This window comes from Neomonachus schauinslandi, chromosome 9 (assembly GCF_002201575.2).
Source record: "Neomonachus schauinslandi chromosome 9, ASM220157v2, whole genome shotgun sequence".
Taxonomy (NCBI): Eukaryota; Metazoa; Chordata; class Mammalia; order Carnivora; family Phocidae; genus Neomonachus; species Neomonachus schauinslandi.
Genome location: NC_058411.1, coordinates 65571806 through 65590565, shown reverse-complemented (window position 1 = coordinate 65590565; position 18760 = coordinate 65571806). Strand labels below are relative to the sequence as shown.

At 36.2% G+C, this 18760-nt stretch overlaps 1 protein-coding gene across 2 annotated transcripts in view; it reads right to left on the bottom strand.

Moving 5' to 3' along the window:
* Window positions 1–18760, bottom strand: part of PRKD1 (protein kinase D1) — a 318037-nt gene that overhangs the window by 41867 nt on the left and 257410 nt on the right. For both annotated transcript variants that reach the window (XM_021695289.1, XM_021695290.1), the window contains 9 exons: window positions 13783–13993; window positions 13547–13624; window positions 10967–11171; window positions 9199–9322; window positions 7293–7370; window positions 5733–6012; window positions 4619–4671; window positions 2501–2573; window positions 46–152 (listed from right to left, as the gene is read on the bottom strand). In XM_021695289.1, coding sequence (XP_021550964.1) covers window positions 46–152; window positions 2501–2573; window positions 4619–4671; window positions 5733–6012; window positions 7293–7370; window positions 9199–9322; window positions 10967–11171; window positions 13547–13624; window positions 13783–13993 — 1209 coding nt within the window. The remainder of the gene's footprint in view (window positions 1–45; window positions 153–2500; window positions 2574–4618; window positions 4672–5732; window positions 6013–7292; window positions 7371–9198; window positions 9323–10966; window positions 11172–13546; window positions 13625–13782; window positions 13994–18760) is intronic.

Genomic DNA, 18760 nt, shown 5'->3' with positions numbered 1-18760 from the left:
TTGGGGGACAATCTTAGAGACTCCAAATGAAAAACAAAGATGTACCTGAAGAATTGCAACCTCATTACGAAGCTGGCTTTCTTGTTTGGTTGGAAATCTTAATTTGTCAATGATTTTAATAGCTACATCTCTTCCTGTTTTACGATGTTTTCCTTTAAAATAAAAAGAGGAAGATATTAGGATAATGTTATTAAATATCATCTATATTAAAGAACACCAAAATTTACAAGGACAATTTTGGGAATTACAAAAATGTTTCATTGAACACATTAACATTTCTAATGAGCATTGACTTACATCCATCAAGATTTCATTTCTTAGCTCCATTATTCTAAATCAAATATGTACCATAAAATTAGCCACAATTTAGAAAACAAAAGTGGGACATTAAAAGCTATACATATCACCAGCCTGATATTTTCTCATAAAAATATATGATTTAGAAACACGATATTGAGCTACTTAATATAAACAATCTTATACCACCAGCGAAATGCTCTCCTTAAGAAAGTATAATTTTAAAGTCCTGATAAACTAATGCATGTCATAAGGGAAAGAATAAAAAGTCTTGGTTCTCACTTACTAGCTTTGTGACCCTGAGCAAATCACTTTAGGCTTTCTGAGTTTTAGTTTCCTCATCTTCAATGGTAGGGCTGTTCTGAGCATCAGGTGAAATAAGATATGTAAGGTGCACACAGTGCCCAGAGAATTATACAAACTCAGAAAACCTTCGTCATCATCACTGTCATTGTCATCACAAGACAGGCCTTTTACATACATTACATCCCATTTAAGCCTCCCAACAAACATTTTAGGGAATCTATAGGGCACCCTCGAGCTCTTAACTTCTACACTACTATACTGTAGTAGGTATAGAATAGAGTAGTGTTAAATAAGTATGAAAATGAAAATGACCTAATTATGTGTTTGTTTTTTTTTTCACATACAAACCTGAAATTCCATGATACCTACATTTGTTGTAAATCCAGCGTTCCTTCCCCCCTACACTCTACTCTCACTCTTCCTTCTGACTCCTTCCAGACTCTTGCTGACTTCCTTCTGACTCCTCCTTCCTTCACTCCCAGATTGTCCTGTTTTCCCATTCTCTACTTCCTTAACATCACTTACTCTTGGACGCACTGCCATCTCTATTCTACTTAGTCATTCCACTCTCTACTCTCTTCAGGGTCAGAGCTTCTTTTGTTTCCACTCCTCTGTCATGATATAGGGTACTTGACCTCTCTTCTGATAGTCGTTCTCATCTGCTTCATCCCCTATGAGACCGGTCTAAACTTTTCAGTTTCGTTGTGGAGGCCTCTTCTTGGGCCTGCTCCTTCAGTGTCGGGTATTAAAATTATCTGGCACCTGCTCATCCCTCTGCCCTCATTTCTCACCCCTACAGGATGTGCAGTTACATTTACTATGTTCTATATTGTGTGACTTTTTTTTTTTTTTGCAAGCAATGATTACACTGTAGAGCAATACTCTGTGCAGCACTGTTACACTGTTATGCATTAACAAAAAGCACAATGTCTGCTGACTCATCGGTGGGTTTCCCATAAAAAAATAGCATTTGAGCATTCTATAAGAATCAAAATTACTTCTTATTTTTTTTTATTTTTTAAAGTAAACTCTACACCCAATGTGGGTCTCAGACTCACAATCCCGAGATCAAGAACTGCATGCTCTATTGACTGGGCCAACCAGGTGCGGCCCAAATCACTTTTGAGAACAGCATATAACTTAATCCACTAAAAAAGCACGTATTATACTATCATAAACAATAATGAGCGAGACATTGTGATTATTTCAGAGCCCTCCCACCTCACAGAAAAGATAATTTTTTTTAACTGATTATATCCAAGAACTGAAAGTTGTGGTGTCAGTTTATAGGGGAGGTAAAGCATAAGTATTAAATGTTTCTTAAAGACTTGAAAAACATAACTGAACCGGCTAGAATCTAAAACAGCAGAGTTTAAAATAATAAATTCACCAAATAGCTTGACAATAAGGAAAAGGGTAAAAACCTAGTATTTCATTTCAAAAATTTAAAAAATGACAACCTTTATGAAATACATTGTCACAGATTTTAGAATTAAAAGATTATTTGTCTAGTTATGTGAATGGATTTCTTGTAGAGTTCTGATCAAATATGCTAAAGGGAAATGGAACTAATTTATGAATTATAACTTCCCTGCTTCTCAATAGTTTGTCTAAATAAACCAATATTTAACCAGCATTGTGTATAGACTCCGTCAACAGTTAAGCAAAAGAAGTTTTTTAGGAGTAGAAAAACTTCTCTTACAAGACAGAAATATCCAGTTCTCCAGATAGTGACTATCTCAAGAGAAATTTCTGAAAAGGTAAAACACAGAGAGATATACATACAAATATATGTACACATAGGTCTTGTCTATTATATTTTTCTTGGAGATATTACTGTTCTAAATACACGTAGCTAAAATTCCAAGTTAATAAAAATACTAGTGAGCTAACCTACCTCCATAAACAATTCCAAATTGCCCAGAACCCAGTACTTCATCAGGAAAAATCTGATATACTGTGCTGATGTCCTACAGGTGCAAGTCCAGGGAAAAACAAACATGAAATAGAACAAAACATTAGTCCTGATAAATTATATGTCTATTACATACATTACTAATATTATTAGATATTTTAACGTAAATGATAAGATTGTAAATGCCAGATGAAATGTGCAGCATCACTATAGAACTCAAAGCACACTCTTCAATTAATTTAATAGTGTAATATTTTTGCAAACTATTTGGTTCTTAAGCAGCAGAGGTTTCATAATGTTCAGTCAAATATGTTTTAACAGAGAGAAATAAGACTTATAACTATACTACGCTACTTACTCTAAGTATTCAAAAAGAGATTTGCTTGTGGGGATGGTTATTTAGAAATTTCAGGTTAAATAATCTTGGGTCCCAATCACATGTCTGTGTAAGTCCTGATTCCAATCACTTCACTCTTTATGGCTAGGATGGTGAGGATGCTACTTTATCAACCATCCAACCCAGATGAATCTAAACTGAAGGGGCTCAATCACTGAGTTGGAGACACCACAAAAGGATGACAATCCATTGTGAAACTCTCATCTGTGAGGTAGCTATTTTTACTACTTTTGGAGGTCACAAGATCCAAATGTCTAGTCTTCTCTCTTTGAAATAATAATTACTAAAGAAAGCCTTATATTTTAATCTATGTCTTACAGTCTCTGATTTGATGATTACACTCATGAAAACACAAACACCACTTTCCACTTTATGTATTCCTATTATATCATACTGAATTTTCTGCCTGTCCTCCACTCTTACAGTCTTTGTCCTTTCAGAAAGCGAGTCCTTTTACATCAAATCCTACCCCCTTCATCTCCTACCCACTCTTATCTTTTCCTTTGTGCTCCTCCCTATAAAACAACTACCAGTTGTCTCTATTCTGTTATCCCTTCAGAGTAACCATGGAGTGAGTTCAAGGCTGTCTGGAGACAAGAAAACAAAACTGTTCCAGTATTTTGAGTCCCAGCTTCTCCAACTTTTTCATATGGCTCAATGACCCACCCCAAATTTTCAGTGGATAACAGTGGCTGAACAGGGTGGAATGACCTGACAGGTATCTAGAATTTTCCAAGAGGCTTATAGATTACCTTTATTTCCCAAAGTCTTCTCTGGCTGATCAAGAGCAAGAGGAATGTTCAAGTGTTTAGAAATATATTTCAAGATTAACAGCATAAGACTACAACTAACCTTCACTATGAAGTTTTCCTAATTCTCTTCAATTCAGCTTTGGTTTTCAGTTTACTTTATGCCAATTTAGCAAAGGATGCAAAGCTATAACTAGTGATGAGCAGAGTTTCATGGATTTTATTCTTTAAAAATTAAACTCACATAAGTGTTAAGTAAGGCTGTAAACATTTTGCTTTCAGTCATAGGTACAGCAGGGAAAACAGAGCAAAAGGTCTGAGTCACAGGATGGGGTAGGAAAGGCTTTATTACATGTTGGCTGCCTGTCATGACAAAATATAATAAATTATCTCATGTTTATGATTTTCAAAAACTGAGTTGAAAGGATGGAGTTATGTGGCATAGCCGACTAGGGCGTTAGAATATGAACCCATAAAATATAATGATTTATGAAGTTTTCTGAGGTCTTGATAAGCATAAGTGACTCTAAAAGCGTTCATAACTTGTCATAAGACAGCACTGCTAGGTAGCAATCAAGGAATGAGAATTTAAGGGCCACTTGTGCAACTCAAAGAATTTATTTTGTTTGGTATTGTGTTATATTGACCATTAAAATTCCAATACCAAGGTGGGCAAATGTGAGAAAAATCAGTCACTGCATTATATTTATCTGAGATGAATAATAGTATTTAGCTCTCCACACTACAGGATATAGAAAAATCACTTTAAAAAATCCACATAATATAATGTTTTTAAAATCTTAGGGAAAAAAATATCCCAATAGACCCTATTTTACTTTCTAGAAAATACTGAAAAATTAAAATGTTAGATAAATAAATCTGTACTTTAGGATACTCTTATTTTCCAATAAAGAATCACATTACCAAGTTTTATATTAGTAGGTACACACTCACCACATTTTCTTGAATCTGGCAATTTGATACCGAAATACTCACAGAAATATCTCCTGGAAATACATGTTAAAAAATACACAAAAGAAGTAAGAGAAGTAACATCAAAGCAAGCAGATTACAGGCTTTACTAATCAAGCTGCAGGCTGTTTTTAAATCACAGCAATTAAATGTTTCTAGGAAAATGTTCATTAGAATATTTCTTTCCTTTTACAATTACAGATTTACTCTGTACTTGGCTTTGAAAAATAATATTTTGTCAGTTTAGAGTCTGGAGTTCTGAAGCCTTGGGTTAATGCTGGCTGCCGCTTTACCACTCTGGTAATGTTGGGACAACTTAATCTCTCTAGGGCCTGATTTCCTCACCTGTAACACAGGCAAATCATTAACGTCCGCCTGTCGGGGTTGTTTTAGGCATTAAAAGAGACCTCACGTAAAATGCTTAGCACCAAAATACACATATATAACCTATTTATATGTACATTGCTTTACAGATCAATTGAAAAGTTGTAATCAATCACCAGATAACTTACTGCAATATGAAAAACAGGTTCCCCCCCCCCGATAAGCTTCATTATTAAGAGCCATTTTGAAATTTAAAATTACACATTTTTACATAGATATTCCTCTAAAATATCTTTTTAAAATTCATCCTCAACACCTAATCACAGTTGCATTTTGGTAAAATCTGTCTCATTCTACTAATGAACAGAGATTTCTTTCTGGGATACAGTTATCAAGAATTTCCAAGTACTCTGCACACCAAGTATCCTGCACAGAGTACCATGTTAGGGGGTTTTGAGGTAACATGTTAACTCACATTTGCAAATAACAAGACTGGCATTCCAGATCAAACGCAAGCTGACTAGATTACTCCTTCTTTTAGGACCAACAACAGCTCTAGATTCCTGCTATTACCTAATACACAGAGTTTACATGAATTTGTTCAAATTTTCATATAAAATAAAGAAACCAATAACATATGATCATTTAATGAGATACCTTAGTAGGTGTAGCAGCTTCTATTTGAGAGACCCAATGTTCTCTAATAAACTAAGTCATCCCCAAAGAGGCTCTCTTCATCTGTTCTATAGACACAAAACTAGAGCAGACTCACTGTGCAAGTTGGTTCCTGAACCTACAGTCGAGCCCTTGGGAATGACGGGCATGAGGGCATGCTGAATAGCCATCTCCCACATCCTGGCCACATCTGCACCAACACCACTGGTGAGGACACTGCTATTGGGTGGTGGGCTGGAAGGATTGACCACGTTTTCTCCCACGTAATACACTACATTGGCTGTAGTGATCTCAAAACAATGAGGATTGGCTCCATTAGGAATTAAAGCTGAAGCTTTTGCTGGTCCCAGAGATAAAATTTCTGATAAAGGAATTTCCTGTGGAAGAAAGAGTGTACTAACTGCAGTTTATCGCAAGTCTATAAACTTTCAAATAAAATTCATGCTAGGCACATGTGACAAATGACATTACAAATAGCCATCGTTCATGTAAAATAGTTTTATTAAACACAGAATACTGTTAAGCAAAATTCAAAAATACCTTTACTGGGGGAAACTTTATCATCTCCTCTTGCCAGAAAAATTCAAGTGACTTTTTTACTATGTTCATGTGGCAAGAAAAAGTACAAATAGGTATAATGATTTTGAACCTGCATCGAGATCTAAGAATATAAATGATTAATTTTTATAATGGTGAGATAGAATCACAACACTTTTGAAATGCACTTGGGTATGCCTGGCTGTTGCTAAGTTTTAACTATCCTTTTAGGCACTGAAAATGAATCATATAATTTGATTCAACAGATGTTAATATAATAGTATAGCCAAATGAACAGTTTTAGTGAGGTGGACCACAGAGATTGATTTTTAAAGCAGTTGCTTTTAAGACAATTTTGACAGCAAAAAATAATTAATCACCACATTGTCTATGCAGAGGTATGGCATGACTAAGAAATAATAACTTCTAAAATAAATTTTTCATTTAAAACTTAATGAGGTTTCCTTTTTCTGTTAGAGCTGTGTAAAGTAGACGCTGTGAGTCATGTCAACTATGGCTGAGGCTGCATTAATTTTGAAGGAGCAAGAATATACTGTTTTCACTATGAACTTCTTTTGGAACCATGTTTTACTGGGTGATACATTATGTGACATCTGTACTATTTCACGTAGAGAGACAAAGTAGAAACTGCTGCCAAATTTTTCTCTAGAGGAAAGTGCTCCTTATGCATATTGGCAATGCATGGAGACATCATACAATGTATCTTAACCCCCTGGGGAATGTGTTGGAAGACTATAGATGAACAAAAAACCTGGATGTAGTGGATTTCAAGAATTTTCTTGTAGCTAATCTGCTGGACTTTGAATTTTCTAGTTAAAATGCACATATCTAATATACTCAATTAAACTTCCTCTTCCCCACCACCATTCCCTGGGGCCAGAAGCACTCCTCAGGGAAATCTGAAATTCACAGATGACTAACTTGGGGTCACAACCTGATTCCCCCCAGATCTGTAAACTACAGAAAAATAATAAATATCTCCTGGAACAAGCACAAAACTGTCATGTCTGTTAGATGTATTTTGTATTCTTAACACCCTACATTCCCAAGAAGATAAGAGGGAGCAGGAGACTCCAATTAAGGCAAGAGCCATCCTTACCTTGTAGTACCTGCTTCCGGTGTCATTTTGAAAGAGGGTAATGCATTTGCTATCCAATCTCCAATAGTGCCGTTTCCGCTGAAACAGAAATTAGATTTAGGATATTTTAAAAATTTTAAAAATACCAAAGATTAAAAAAAAATACCTAAGAATGATAAAACCAAAACATTTTCCCAATGGAGACATAAGATCTGATGGGCTTTGGACCAGGAAGACTCACACTGAATTTTAGACTCTAGAAAAAGATGACTATTTAGCAATTATGTGATAAGTTTCTGCATCTCCATTAGAGAGTTAGGAGTAATAAAGGAGATAATATATTTGCACCCAGTGTAGCGCCTGGCACTTAGTGCATGCACAGTAAATATTTCTATTTTTTAAAAGATGTATTTATTTATTTGAGAGAGAGAGAGAGTGAGCACACAGGGGGTAGGGGCAGCGAGAAACTGAAGCAGACTCCCTGCTGAGTGTGGAGCCCAAGGAGCTTGATCTCATGACCCTGAGATCACCACCTGAGCCGAAACCCACACTTAACCTACTGTGCCACTCAGGTACATTTCCATTTAAAAAATTTATTTGACTGCTTGCAGAACTAGAGGTCGATTTGTAGTTTGTAATAAAATAAAAAGGGTTAGATATAAGAGATATAATAAGAGATAATAAGAGATGTAGAATTTATGTATACTCGTTATTTCAGAACATAAGGAATACCATGCTTATCCAGTCAACTATTCTGGCCTCCATTAGAGATGGAAGAATTCTGAATATTACAGAAGAACTAAAGAATATTTTGTTGGATGTCAAGTCTGACTCCATGACATCAACGTAACAAAGTCAGGGGAATGCACCAAACTCTATGTTCTCTTAAGTTCACTACAGATCTAAACTTCCATGATTTGGTGATAAGGTCCTTGTTCAGCCTAGGTATATGTTCCACAATTTTAGGGTGTGTGTGTGTGTGGGGGGGGGTGTATTCATCCTTTTAGACTAAAAAGCCCTAGCAGTATTCTTGATCTGAACCACAACTTATCTTAGACCAGTCAAATATATTAGATATGCTTTAAATACTGTATGTCTGCCATGTCTAGGAAGAACTAGAGGATGATATTCAATTGGATCCTATAGTAAGTCATGTAAATCTCTCTCCAGCAGAGGACTGATATTATAAATAGAGTAATTAGGTTATGGGTGTCTATTTTTCTAAAGAAATGTTGGGGATCCTATAGATAGGAGGTGAGTGGAAAACACTACCAGTAACTAAGAAAGATGCTTATCAGCAAATGCCAATTAGTTCAACAAAAACGAAGATTTTTCTTTTCTCTCTCTTTCACACATGCACAAATCTCATTCATCACCTATTAGAAAAATCTGGAGTAGTGAACACCTCAGACTACATTTAAAACATTAAAATATGTTGTCCTTTATCTAATAAAATACAGGATCACTGTATTCCCGAATAGGTCAGTTGTTAAGTGATCACTTAATTAAGGATTTAAAAAGTATATAATAGTTATCACTGTTTTTTTCTCTCCCTAAAATGCAGTGTTTTGTTTTTTTTCTTAAATTCTGAATCACAAAGGAGCATTCTGAAAATACATGCTGTCATTTTCATGACTGCTATAAAATGACAGGTAGACATTCAAGTTGTTCGGAGATCATCTCAAGTAACAGAGGTAAATGACTTTGTTTCCCTGAGATTGCTGTCTACACTTTTTTCTAACTCAGTTGCTTGCTTAACTACATCTGACACCCAGAGACTATTAATATGTTCCACCGGATCCTACGCCATGCCCAAGCAGAGGTTTGCTCCTGGTAACTCACACATCCCGCGGTCTTGACAAGGCACTAGCAACTCTTCTAATGAAAGCTAGTGAGCCAAGAGTAAAAGGCTGGCTGTGGATCTTACCAGGGTGTCCTTGCTGGTGTAGTGGACCATCCATCCTTCTTTCAACACTGTGCTGCTTTTCCTCTTTGTGTGTTTGACAGACTGCACGACTCTCATGAGCGGGATATTGTTGCTTGTTGATGGACTTGAAAAGTCAAAATATTTTGGGAGAGAAATGTTTTTAGATACAGATCTTTTCCTGCATAAAACCTTATTTCAGCTATTTCAGAGGGAAAGTCAAAAACCATTCACATCCCATTTTTGGTGAAATGTATTGTCAGAATACCATGTTCAGAGTCTGGATTACTCTGAGTGATAGGCACTTCACAGGTACACTTTAAAAATCCTGAAGCAGGATAATAATCACCTTAGTTTTTAGGTTGAACCGCATGGTGTTCAGTTTTTGGGGAAACACCAGCTAGATTACCGTCTTAGTGTACTGAGGCCACAGTATTCAGAATCACACATAAAAGCTTATTTGCTTACTTATCATAGACTACAGGCAAAATATTAATCATGTGCATAATATCATAGAACATGAATTTGAGTCTGGATAATTTCATAAAAAGTAGAATCTGCTATTTAAACTCTCTTAAATAGCTATTGTTCACAGGATCCTTCATCTCTTTGCCTTTCCTTTCTGTCTCTGTCTCTTCTTGTCTTCTTCCCTACCCACTATGCATATATGCAAGCACCTCCCCCCAAACTCCCCCCACTTTGATACTACAGAAATGTACACCTTCAAAAGATAGTTCCGTCACAAGACTAATATTTTCCAGTATATTTCTTATGCCATTAAATGGAAAAAATCCAATTATTTTATCTCTCTACTCATGAACAATTTCAGTTTGCCAATAAATACAGCATTTGTAAAACGGACACAAAAGTGTGAATACATTTTTTTTTTTTTTTTTAAAGATTTTATTTATTTATTTGACAGAGACAGCGAGAGCAGGAACACAAGCAGGGGGAGTGGGAGAGGGAGAAGCAGGCTTCCCGCTGAGCCGGGAGCCCGATGTGGGACTCGATCCCAGGACCCTGGGATCATGACCTGAGCCGAAGGCAGTCGCTTAACCAACTGAGCCACCCAGGCGCCCGTGTGAATACATTTTATAATGTAAATCAGAGGCTGGGAAACTTTTTCTGCAAAGGACTAGGTGTAAACATTTTTAAGCTCTCTAGAATACTTAACTCTGCCATTGTGATGCAAAAGCAGCCACAGACAATATGAATGGGTCATGCCTATGTTTCAATAAAACTTTATTACAAAACAGGCAGCAGCCTCATTGGCCATAGTGTGCTGATCCCTGATATCAAAAATGGGGATCATCTAGTAATCAAGAAGTACAGATGATCAAATCCCAATATAAAATTTCACATACTTCTGAAATAAAATACAGAACAGTAAGATGTAGACATATGTGATATTTGTATAAGGGGCCAGCTATAAGATAGATGGTGTCCACTGAGGTTGGCCCCTGATCTTTGCAAGTCCAAACAATGAACTCTAGATTAATTTAGCAGTAAACCTGTGGCTGGCAAATATGAGTAACTTTCACATGCAAAAGAAAAGGGATCACAGAAAGGGGCAATGCTAGAAAGGATGCAAAACTACACCTCTCTAAGGCTATCCAGACCTCCTAACTCCACTGGCTCTCCCCTAGTTCACAGCGCATTCATAAACAAATCAAGCACACACTTTAAATTTCTTCTCCAATAGATAAAAATAGCAAAGAATCTTAAAAAGGAAATTCCCCTGCTGGAGTGAGACTGGGAGTGCAGCCCTCACCTGATGGTTCTGTTGGAGTCTTCGGGGTCGGGGTCTGGGTCCTGCATTTCCCCACTGTCATTCTGGCACTCTGCCATCACCACCTCAGCATCTTGAACCATTGCCTCTTCCATGTCATCCATGAGCCCACTGTTCCTTTCACTGTCATTGTCATCACTCCCTTCTTCCATGACCACATCAGACTCTGCCCCAGGGCTAAGCAAATCTAAAAAATTGTTTTGCATCCATGAAGATAAGCCTGGAATCCTAGAGTCAGGGCTTACGAGAGTTAGGCAATCCTTCAACATTATCAATTGGAAGCCCTAAAAAAATACTTATTTCAAGAATTGATCGTCTCTTTCCTTTTCTTTATTTTTTTAAAATTTTAGTTCATAAGTATCTGAAATTATCAGAGGATGAATAGATAATTTTATAAGCAGATGTTTCTTTTTCATGCCCCTAAGCCTAAAAACATGAAAAGACATGGAGAGCCATGGAAGGAAGCCAAGGGTGGGACAGAAGCAAAGTTCTAGGAACCAAAGTGATACCAGGAACGAGTGAGGAGAAAACTGGTCTATTTCAGTAGCCCAGCCCCAGTGGGAAAAAAGGGATACATGGGAGGATGAGGGAAACTTGCACATGCAAGAAGACCCGGGGTCACTGATTCTTGCTATTCCAGTAACTTTTTAAGTCATGGATTCCAATATATCAAATTGGTCACATAAGCAGCAGTTTTTAAATACTTAAGATATTTGATATTTGAAGTAATACTGAATCCTGTCATCATGCATTTGATGGTAATGCAATAAATTATAATTACAGTTGGCCCTTGAACAACATGGATTTGAACTGTGTGAGTCTACTTATACACAGATTTTTTTCGATCAATACAGTACTGTAAATGTGTATTTTCTTCCTTATGATTTTCTTAATAACACTTTCTTTTCTCTAGCTTACTTTATTGTAAAAATATAGTATATAATACATATAAATACAAAATATGTGTTAATCAACTATGTTATTAATAGGCTTCTGGTCAACAGTCGGCTATTAGCAGTCAAGTTTTGGGGGAGCCAAAAGTTATAGTCAGATTTTCAACTGTATGGGGGGGTTGGTACCCCGCCAATCCCCAAGTTGTTCAAGTGTCGACTGTACTTACAAATGCAGAGTACTTATTTTAAACTGAAAAATAGATCCCGGACCTCAGCCTGCCAAGCTTGGGAAATTCACGTTTTTACCAGATTCTTCTGACTGTATGGGAAAATGCAATTTCAAAGTAATCAACAATATCAAAAACTGCACTGTTTCCCCTTAGTTCCAGTTATCAAGAACATACTGACATTTCCTGGGCCTGAAAAAGTCAATTCCACATGCCACAGAAAGTGGGAAGACTGCCAAGATTTCCATTTTGGCAGTTAATCCATGAATCTCCAAGGCAGGAACTAGTATAGGAATGCTTTCCTTGAGAGATTTCCCCTCTTCTTCTACTAGGTACATATTTCTTCTAGAGAAGAAAGTTCTGGAGAAAAGATAACCCTTTATTTTTCAGCGTTTTAGCATTAAAAATACTCAATTTTTTTCTCTGGTCTTCTGTCCACCATTTTTTTTCCCAGAGGAATCACAAAACTGATATTTGACTCAAGGTATAAAGCAGTCCACTGTCTACAGAAAAAGTCAGCCTGGGGTACTAAGTCAAATATTTTACTAAGACTCCATTAGGAATACTACTCAGGAAGAAAATGTCAGCTGTTCCTTTAGGACATGATATTTTACTTAGGAATCTTTCAAAGTTAATTTTTACAGTTAGAGTTTTCCCAAAAGAATATTCCCAAGTATAAAAAACAATATATATTTTTAATTGGCTGAATTAAAGTTCTTTTTATTATTATTAAAGATTCAAGTTAATAAGCACACATATAACCGAATTAACTGGGTGGAGGAAAGAAGTGGGTGATTATTTCTTGATGGGTCAGTCTCTGATTCTTCCCTCCCTTTCCTCCCAAAGAAAAACTAATCTTTGTCCCAATGCTTGGAAGGAGAAGGATGGAGAAAAAGAGACTGAGAGCTATAACTTGCAGGCATTCCAACATTTTCTACATTTCTGAACAAACTAGGAAAGAAGTATTAAGAAGAAAGCTGAGAAAGAAATTCTGGACATCCGAGTTTTTAGTACTAGCTGTGCACTGCATAAAAGTCAAGCTTTTGGTTTTCTTTTTTTTTTTTTTTAAAGATTTTATTTATTTATTTGACAGAGAGAGACACAGTGAGAGAGGGAACACAAGCAGGGGGAGTGGGAGAGGGAGAAGCAGGTTTCCCGCCAAGCAAAGAGCCTGATGCGGGGCTCGATCCCAGGACCCTGGGATCATGACCTGAGCTGAAGGCAGATGCTTAATGACTGAGCCACCCAGGCGCCCCAAGCTCTTTGGTTTTCATCAAAACTCAATGACGAGCGTTTTTCTAAAGTCAAATAGAACAAGCTGAGCCCCTAATTTACTTTGGGCTGGGTCACAAGTAACAGAAAAAAAAAATCCTGTGAAGTCATTATGGACACACTCTTGAACAGGGCAGAAGCACAGATGTGACGGCTGATCTTTCACTTACCTCCATTAATGGTCACTTCACCAAGGCAGTTGTTGGGTACTTTGGATGCACAACGTTTGTGACAGTTGAATCTGCAATCTGATCACAACGATTGTAAAAGGAAACAAAAACCAAGCACTCATCAGAAAGAGGAGTTGTGAACTAAGAAAAAGAACAGTAATTTCAAATGGATGAGGACTACTTTCCAGATCAAAGTGCGGCTGGCGACAAATGTCCGGTGGCAAGATCCTCCTTACCTTTGCACTGGAGGCCCTGCCGAAAGAGCCCCTTGAGCAGCTTCTTGCAATACTGGCATACGGTGGGCCGGGTGTATGAGTGGATGACGAACGTGTGCGGCACTTTCACCTTAGACATCAAAATCTTGTCAAGCTGAATCGGTCGTCCAATGTATGACTGAGAATTCGACCTCTTCTCTCGACCAATAAAGGACTCTGATGGTGACTTTTGCTATGTTTGAAATACAGTAAAGGATAATAAGATGTAAGAGATGACTTGATTTATATATACATATAAACACATATATATATCTATATATATAAATTGTTTTGTTTTACTGTTTAGTGGTTGGGTCCATAAGGAAATGAGAGGAGTAAACTAAAATTGTGTTTCTGTTATTTAACGTAATTTATACCCCCTTTATTTCTAATCTGATTTACCTTATTTTTACAGTCTGAAAAGAAGAGAATTAGAGATCAGAATATTTGAACCTGATTTCTAGAACTTTCAAATTTGGGGCTTTTAAAAAGTAACATAATTAGTTGTAATGCAGAAGTATAAAGTTGAAGGCAAACACACAATGGTCCTTCACCCCGCTGCACATGTTATTTCATTGACATTTTCTGAAGTATGACATGCACGTGGTTAAAAAAAGGCAAGCAGGTCTGCAGAGTGCATCATCTGAAAAGTGCTTACGGTTCCTCTGAAGTTCCTCAAAGAAAAAATAAATATGGTTTGATATTATTCCTCAACAATAGAAAAGTGAAGGGTTAAAATTATATTGTCATTTTCATAATTAAAAAACAAAGCAACTAGTGGACTATACAAGACACACAAATATGGGTGTTTGGTTATAATTACATCTCTGTGACTCTTGTCTCTCATTTTAAAATTATTTAATCAGCCCAGTACATAGATTTTTTAATTAAACGAATTAAAATTAAATGAATTAAATAATTCATTTAAATTTATTACATTTATATATATTCATTATTATACATGTTATTTATATATAAATTTATAACATAATTATTACATTATTACATTCAAATAAATTTAATTAAATGAGTTAATTTAAAATAAAATGAATTAAAATTGTTTCTATGTTTTTGGGCAATTTCATGTAGCTCTTTTTTTTTTTTTTTAAAGGTTCTATTTATTTGATAGGGAGAAAGACAGCCAGAGAGGGAACACAAGCAGGGGGAGTGGGAGAGGGAGAAGCAGGCTTCCCGCGGAGCAGGGAGCCCGAGGCGGGGCTTGATCCCAGGACCCTGGGATCATGACCTGAGCCGAAGGCAGATGCTTAATGACTGAGCCACCCAGGCGCCCCTCATGTAGCTCTTGATATCAAGGAAATGTACTTGGGAATGATCAGAATAAATGTATTTTGGAATTATCAGAATAAAAGAGGAATTAAGTTACTTTTTAATAGTTACTATACTTATAGATCTCATTTATTAAGCTCCTACCCTCAGTAATCGTTGTATGAGGCACCTCACAAGATAAGCTTTATTATCTAAAGTCAAGGTATCTAAGCCCACAAAATTTAAATATATTCTTTTGAGTCAAATGCTACAAGAGCCAAAACCTGAACCCACGTTTGTTTGCCTCCAGAGCCCTTATAGTATTACCTTACTCAGTTAGTTTCTGATTTGGAATGGTTACTGACAAGATGAGAAAAAAAAAATCATATTTATGTACAATTTCCACCCATTTCAATGCCTATCAGCACCAAAAGGTAGCACCATGTGTTACCAAATGGGGATATTTTGATTTGCAGATTTACTAGCTGCAATAAAAAGAAATCTGAGATGAAGTTTTACACAGGGATATTATGTCTACAGTTAAATTTGTAATTACAATCCTATAAAAGAAAACTACAAAGGATAATTACTCTGGAACGGTTCAACTCTTGCAGAGAAGTTGAGGGAGCTTCTAATGATAGGCCAAAGGTTTGCCAGACCAGAATCATGACTACGAATATACTGAATAAATATCTTCAATGGAATTGAAAAATAATTAAATCCACAGTGTTAGGTCTCAGTTTTATGTGTCCTTCTTGAGTAACTGTAGCTAACGGGACAGTTTTAAGCATAGACTAAAATGCAAATTGGTACTTTTCCATAGTTGGAAAGTTTCAACACTCAGAATAAAAGCTGACCTGGTGTCACATTTTAAAATGGTCTCAGATTTGGAAAATCCTATGAAAAGTTGACCAAATCACTCTTCAACTATTTTCCTTAATTTAAGACACCTAATTCTAGGCTATGTTAACAGAACCAGTTTCACAAAGGGCTCTTTACTATACCGTGGAGTGAAGTCACTCAGAAGAGCAAGAGGCAATCTGATAAATTGAATGTTTTCTTCTTAGCCAACACGGTAACATTCACATAAACACTGCCTTAAACTACAAGTCATTTCCTTTATTACCTTCAAGGCAGGATTGCATATGGAATTTTAAAATGTTATATGAGTTTAAAGAAGAGAAGTTAGCTGTCACTGTGGCCTAGAGACTGTATTATACACACATTCAGGCAATGGTGAGATTCATACGGCCACATGTGTGCTTGGCACGGAATAACAACTCAAATTCTGTAATTTATAGTGTCAGAAATTAAGACTTTAATAGCACTTAAGATTTAATAGCGATTTAACCTTTTAGTAGCATTAATAAAGAGTGCCTTCCTGGCATTCATGACATTTTAAAATTAAAATCAGCTAGCATCATGACCAGAAATACATATCATCACCTTTTCTTATAGTTCCAAATACATTACTTAATTTCAATGTGGCCTATGTTTCTAAATTAAAAAGTAAAGCTTTAAAATCTTGAGATGCGTTGCATGCATAGTGATTTATGTGGGAACTGATTTACTGCTAGAAGGAGCTTGTGTCTAATTTTACTAGATAACACACACTCTGGGAAAGGTAGAATGGGAAAGGCTTTGGAAGTTTTGTTTGCAGAATTATATTCTATTTTTCTGGAGTATACACACACACGTGCATGTGGTTTTTCCTACGAGGATGCAAATCTCAGAAGCTAAGACAAAAAAGGAAGAGTGGGTCACTATTTGATAACTCTGTAAGTGCTTATATTTATCCATTCTTCAATCAAAATGCAAAACAAGGCCTTTACTGATACATAACAGATTGTAAAACAAACAAAAGCCTATGAAATAAGGCTATTGCCCTGTAATACACATTTATCATTGTTTATGTAAATGTTAAAGCACCAACTTTTCAGTAATCCTGCCAATCATACCTTTGAAACTAATTCTAATGATGTGAACACAAACCAAACATTCCTAAGGATTTTCAGAATCCGTGATGCATTTTTCCTTAATAATTAATATTCAGTTACCATTTTAAGCCAAAAAATGTAATTTCAACTATGTGAAGTTTTATTTGAAGGTATGTGGACCAGAAAGCCATAATTATAGTATTTTGTTTGTTGTATCAAAGTAGGCAAAATTTAGAAATTGGTAATGTTAAAAAAAAAAAAAAAAAAAAAACCAGATCCTTAAAAAAATCTCCCCGATCTAAATCCAACTAGCTTGGTCTTTAAAATAACTTCAACATGAAATTAGACGTAGTGGTGGTGAGTCAAAGTCAAGGAGTAATGTTGACTTAAACAACCGGGCTTTTGTTCATGTTGATACATTATCATACAACATAAAGAGAAATAGTATTGTCTTATCTCTTCCTTAACTTCATTTTATTTTTTTACTTATTTGTATAATTATAATGTGCACAGTCCTTTAAGATCTTCCCCTTTTTTTCTTTTTTTAAGTAGGCTCCATGCCCAGATGGAGCCCAACGTGGGGCTTGAACTCATGACCCTGAGATCAAGAGTCAGATGCTTAACCGACTGAGCCACCCAGGTGCCCCATAAGATCTTTCTTTAAAGTCAACTCTGGTAAAGAGAAAATTCTTTACTCATCAACACCAGTGAAGGTTTTACTAGGTTAACTAAGTGGTGTTTAAATTATTTCCCACTGCTACTTGCTGTTCCAGTTTGGCACCATGTATTTGGTGAACCTGAGCAACCTGTAGAATGAATGTTTTTTATGGGAATAGGGGAGGAAAGTTGAAATGCTCTGGAAAGGGAACAGCTACATTTTGTTTCATTCTGCTTCATTATTATGTTCAGAGCAAAAACTGGCTCAAAACTCACAGGACAGATCTCAAATTCCCTTCTCTACAATTATGGTAAGTGCATGCAGGAGGATGTACTTCTAAAAATTTACATTTCTACACTAGCCAGTGGTATTATGAATTGTTCTTTTCCTGAGTGGAGGAGTTTAGACCAAGTTACAGGTGTGCAAATTTTGGGAGAACTGACATAACTGAGAAGTATGGTACTCAGACGCCTGTGTACAAATGATTTGATCTGGCAAATTATAGCTGATGCAAAGCATCAAGATTTCTTCTCTGTTCTCAGTGTAAGATGTATCCACATCACAGACAGGGGAGAATATGAGAACACAAAAATTATGAAAGCTGATTTTTAAAGCCCGGCTTAGAGATAAAATAAAGATTGTAGAAATGAATTTTTAAGTCTGTAGTGTTGTAAAGTGTCTGTAGTCTTCTTATGCTAACAGTATTCATTTGAAATTACAGCCAAAGTTAAAATGATATGCACTGAACACTTACTTACACAGATAATATACCCTGCTTCTCTAGAGACTGAATTTGCTTTTTAACCTGGTATGCTAAATTAATGACTCAGCAAGTTTGGAACCTTCCCAGGAAATGATGGCTTAGATTACATTATGGAAACTCCAACTGCCAGCACTTCTTTAACATTTAACAGGACTCTGAAACCACTTCCCAACAAGGTATATTCCACTTCGTGGTTCAAAATGAATTCTCTGCATCAGTAAAGCTAGAAAACAGAGGGGGAGGAGTTGCCTTTCCTTGTCGTTTGCTGATTACCATTGATGTAAAAATCAAACACAAGATTTTGGAAGATAAAAGTCACTTTACATAATGCCTGGT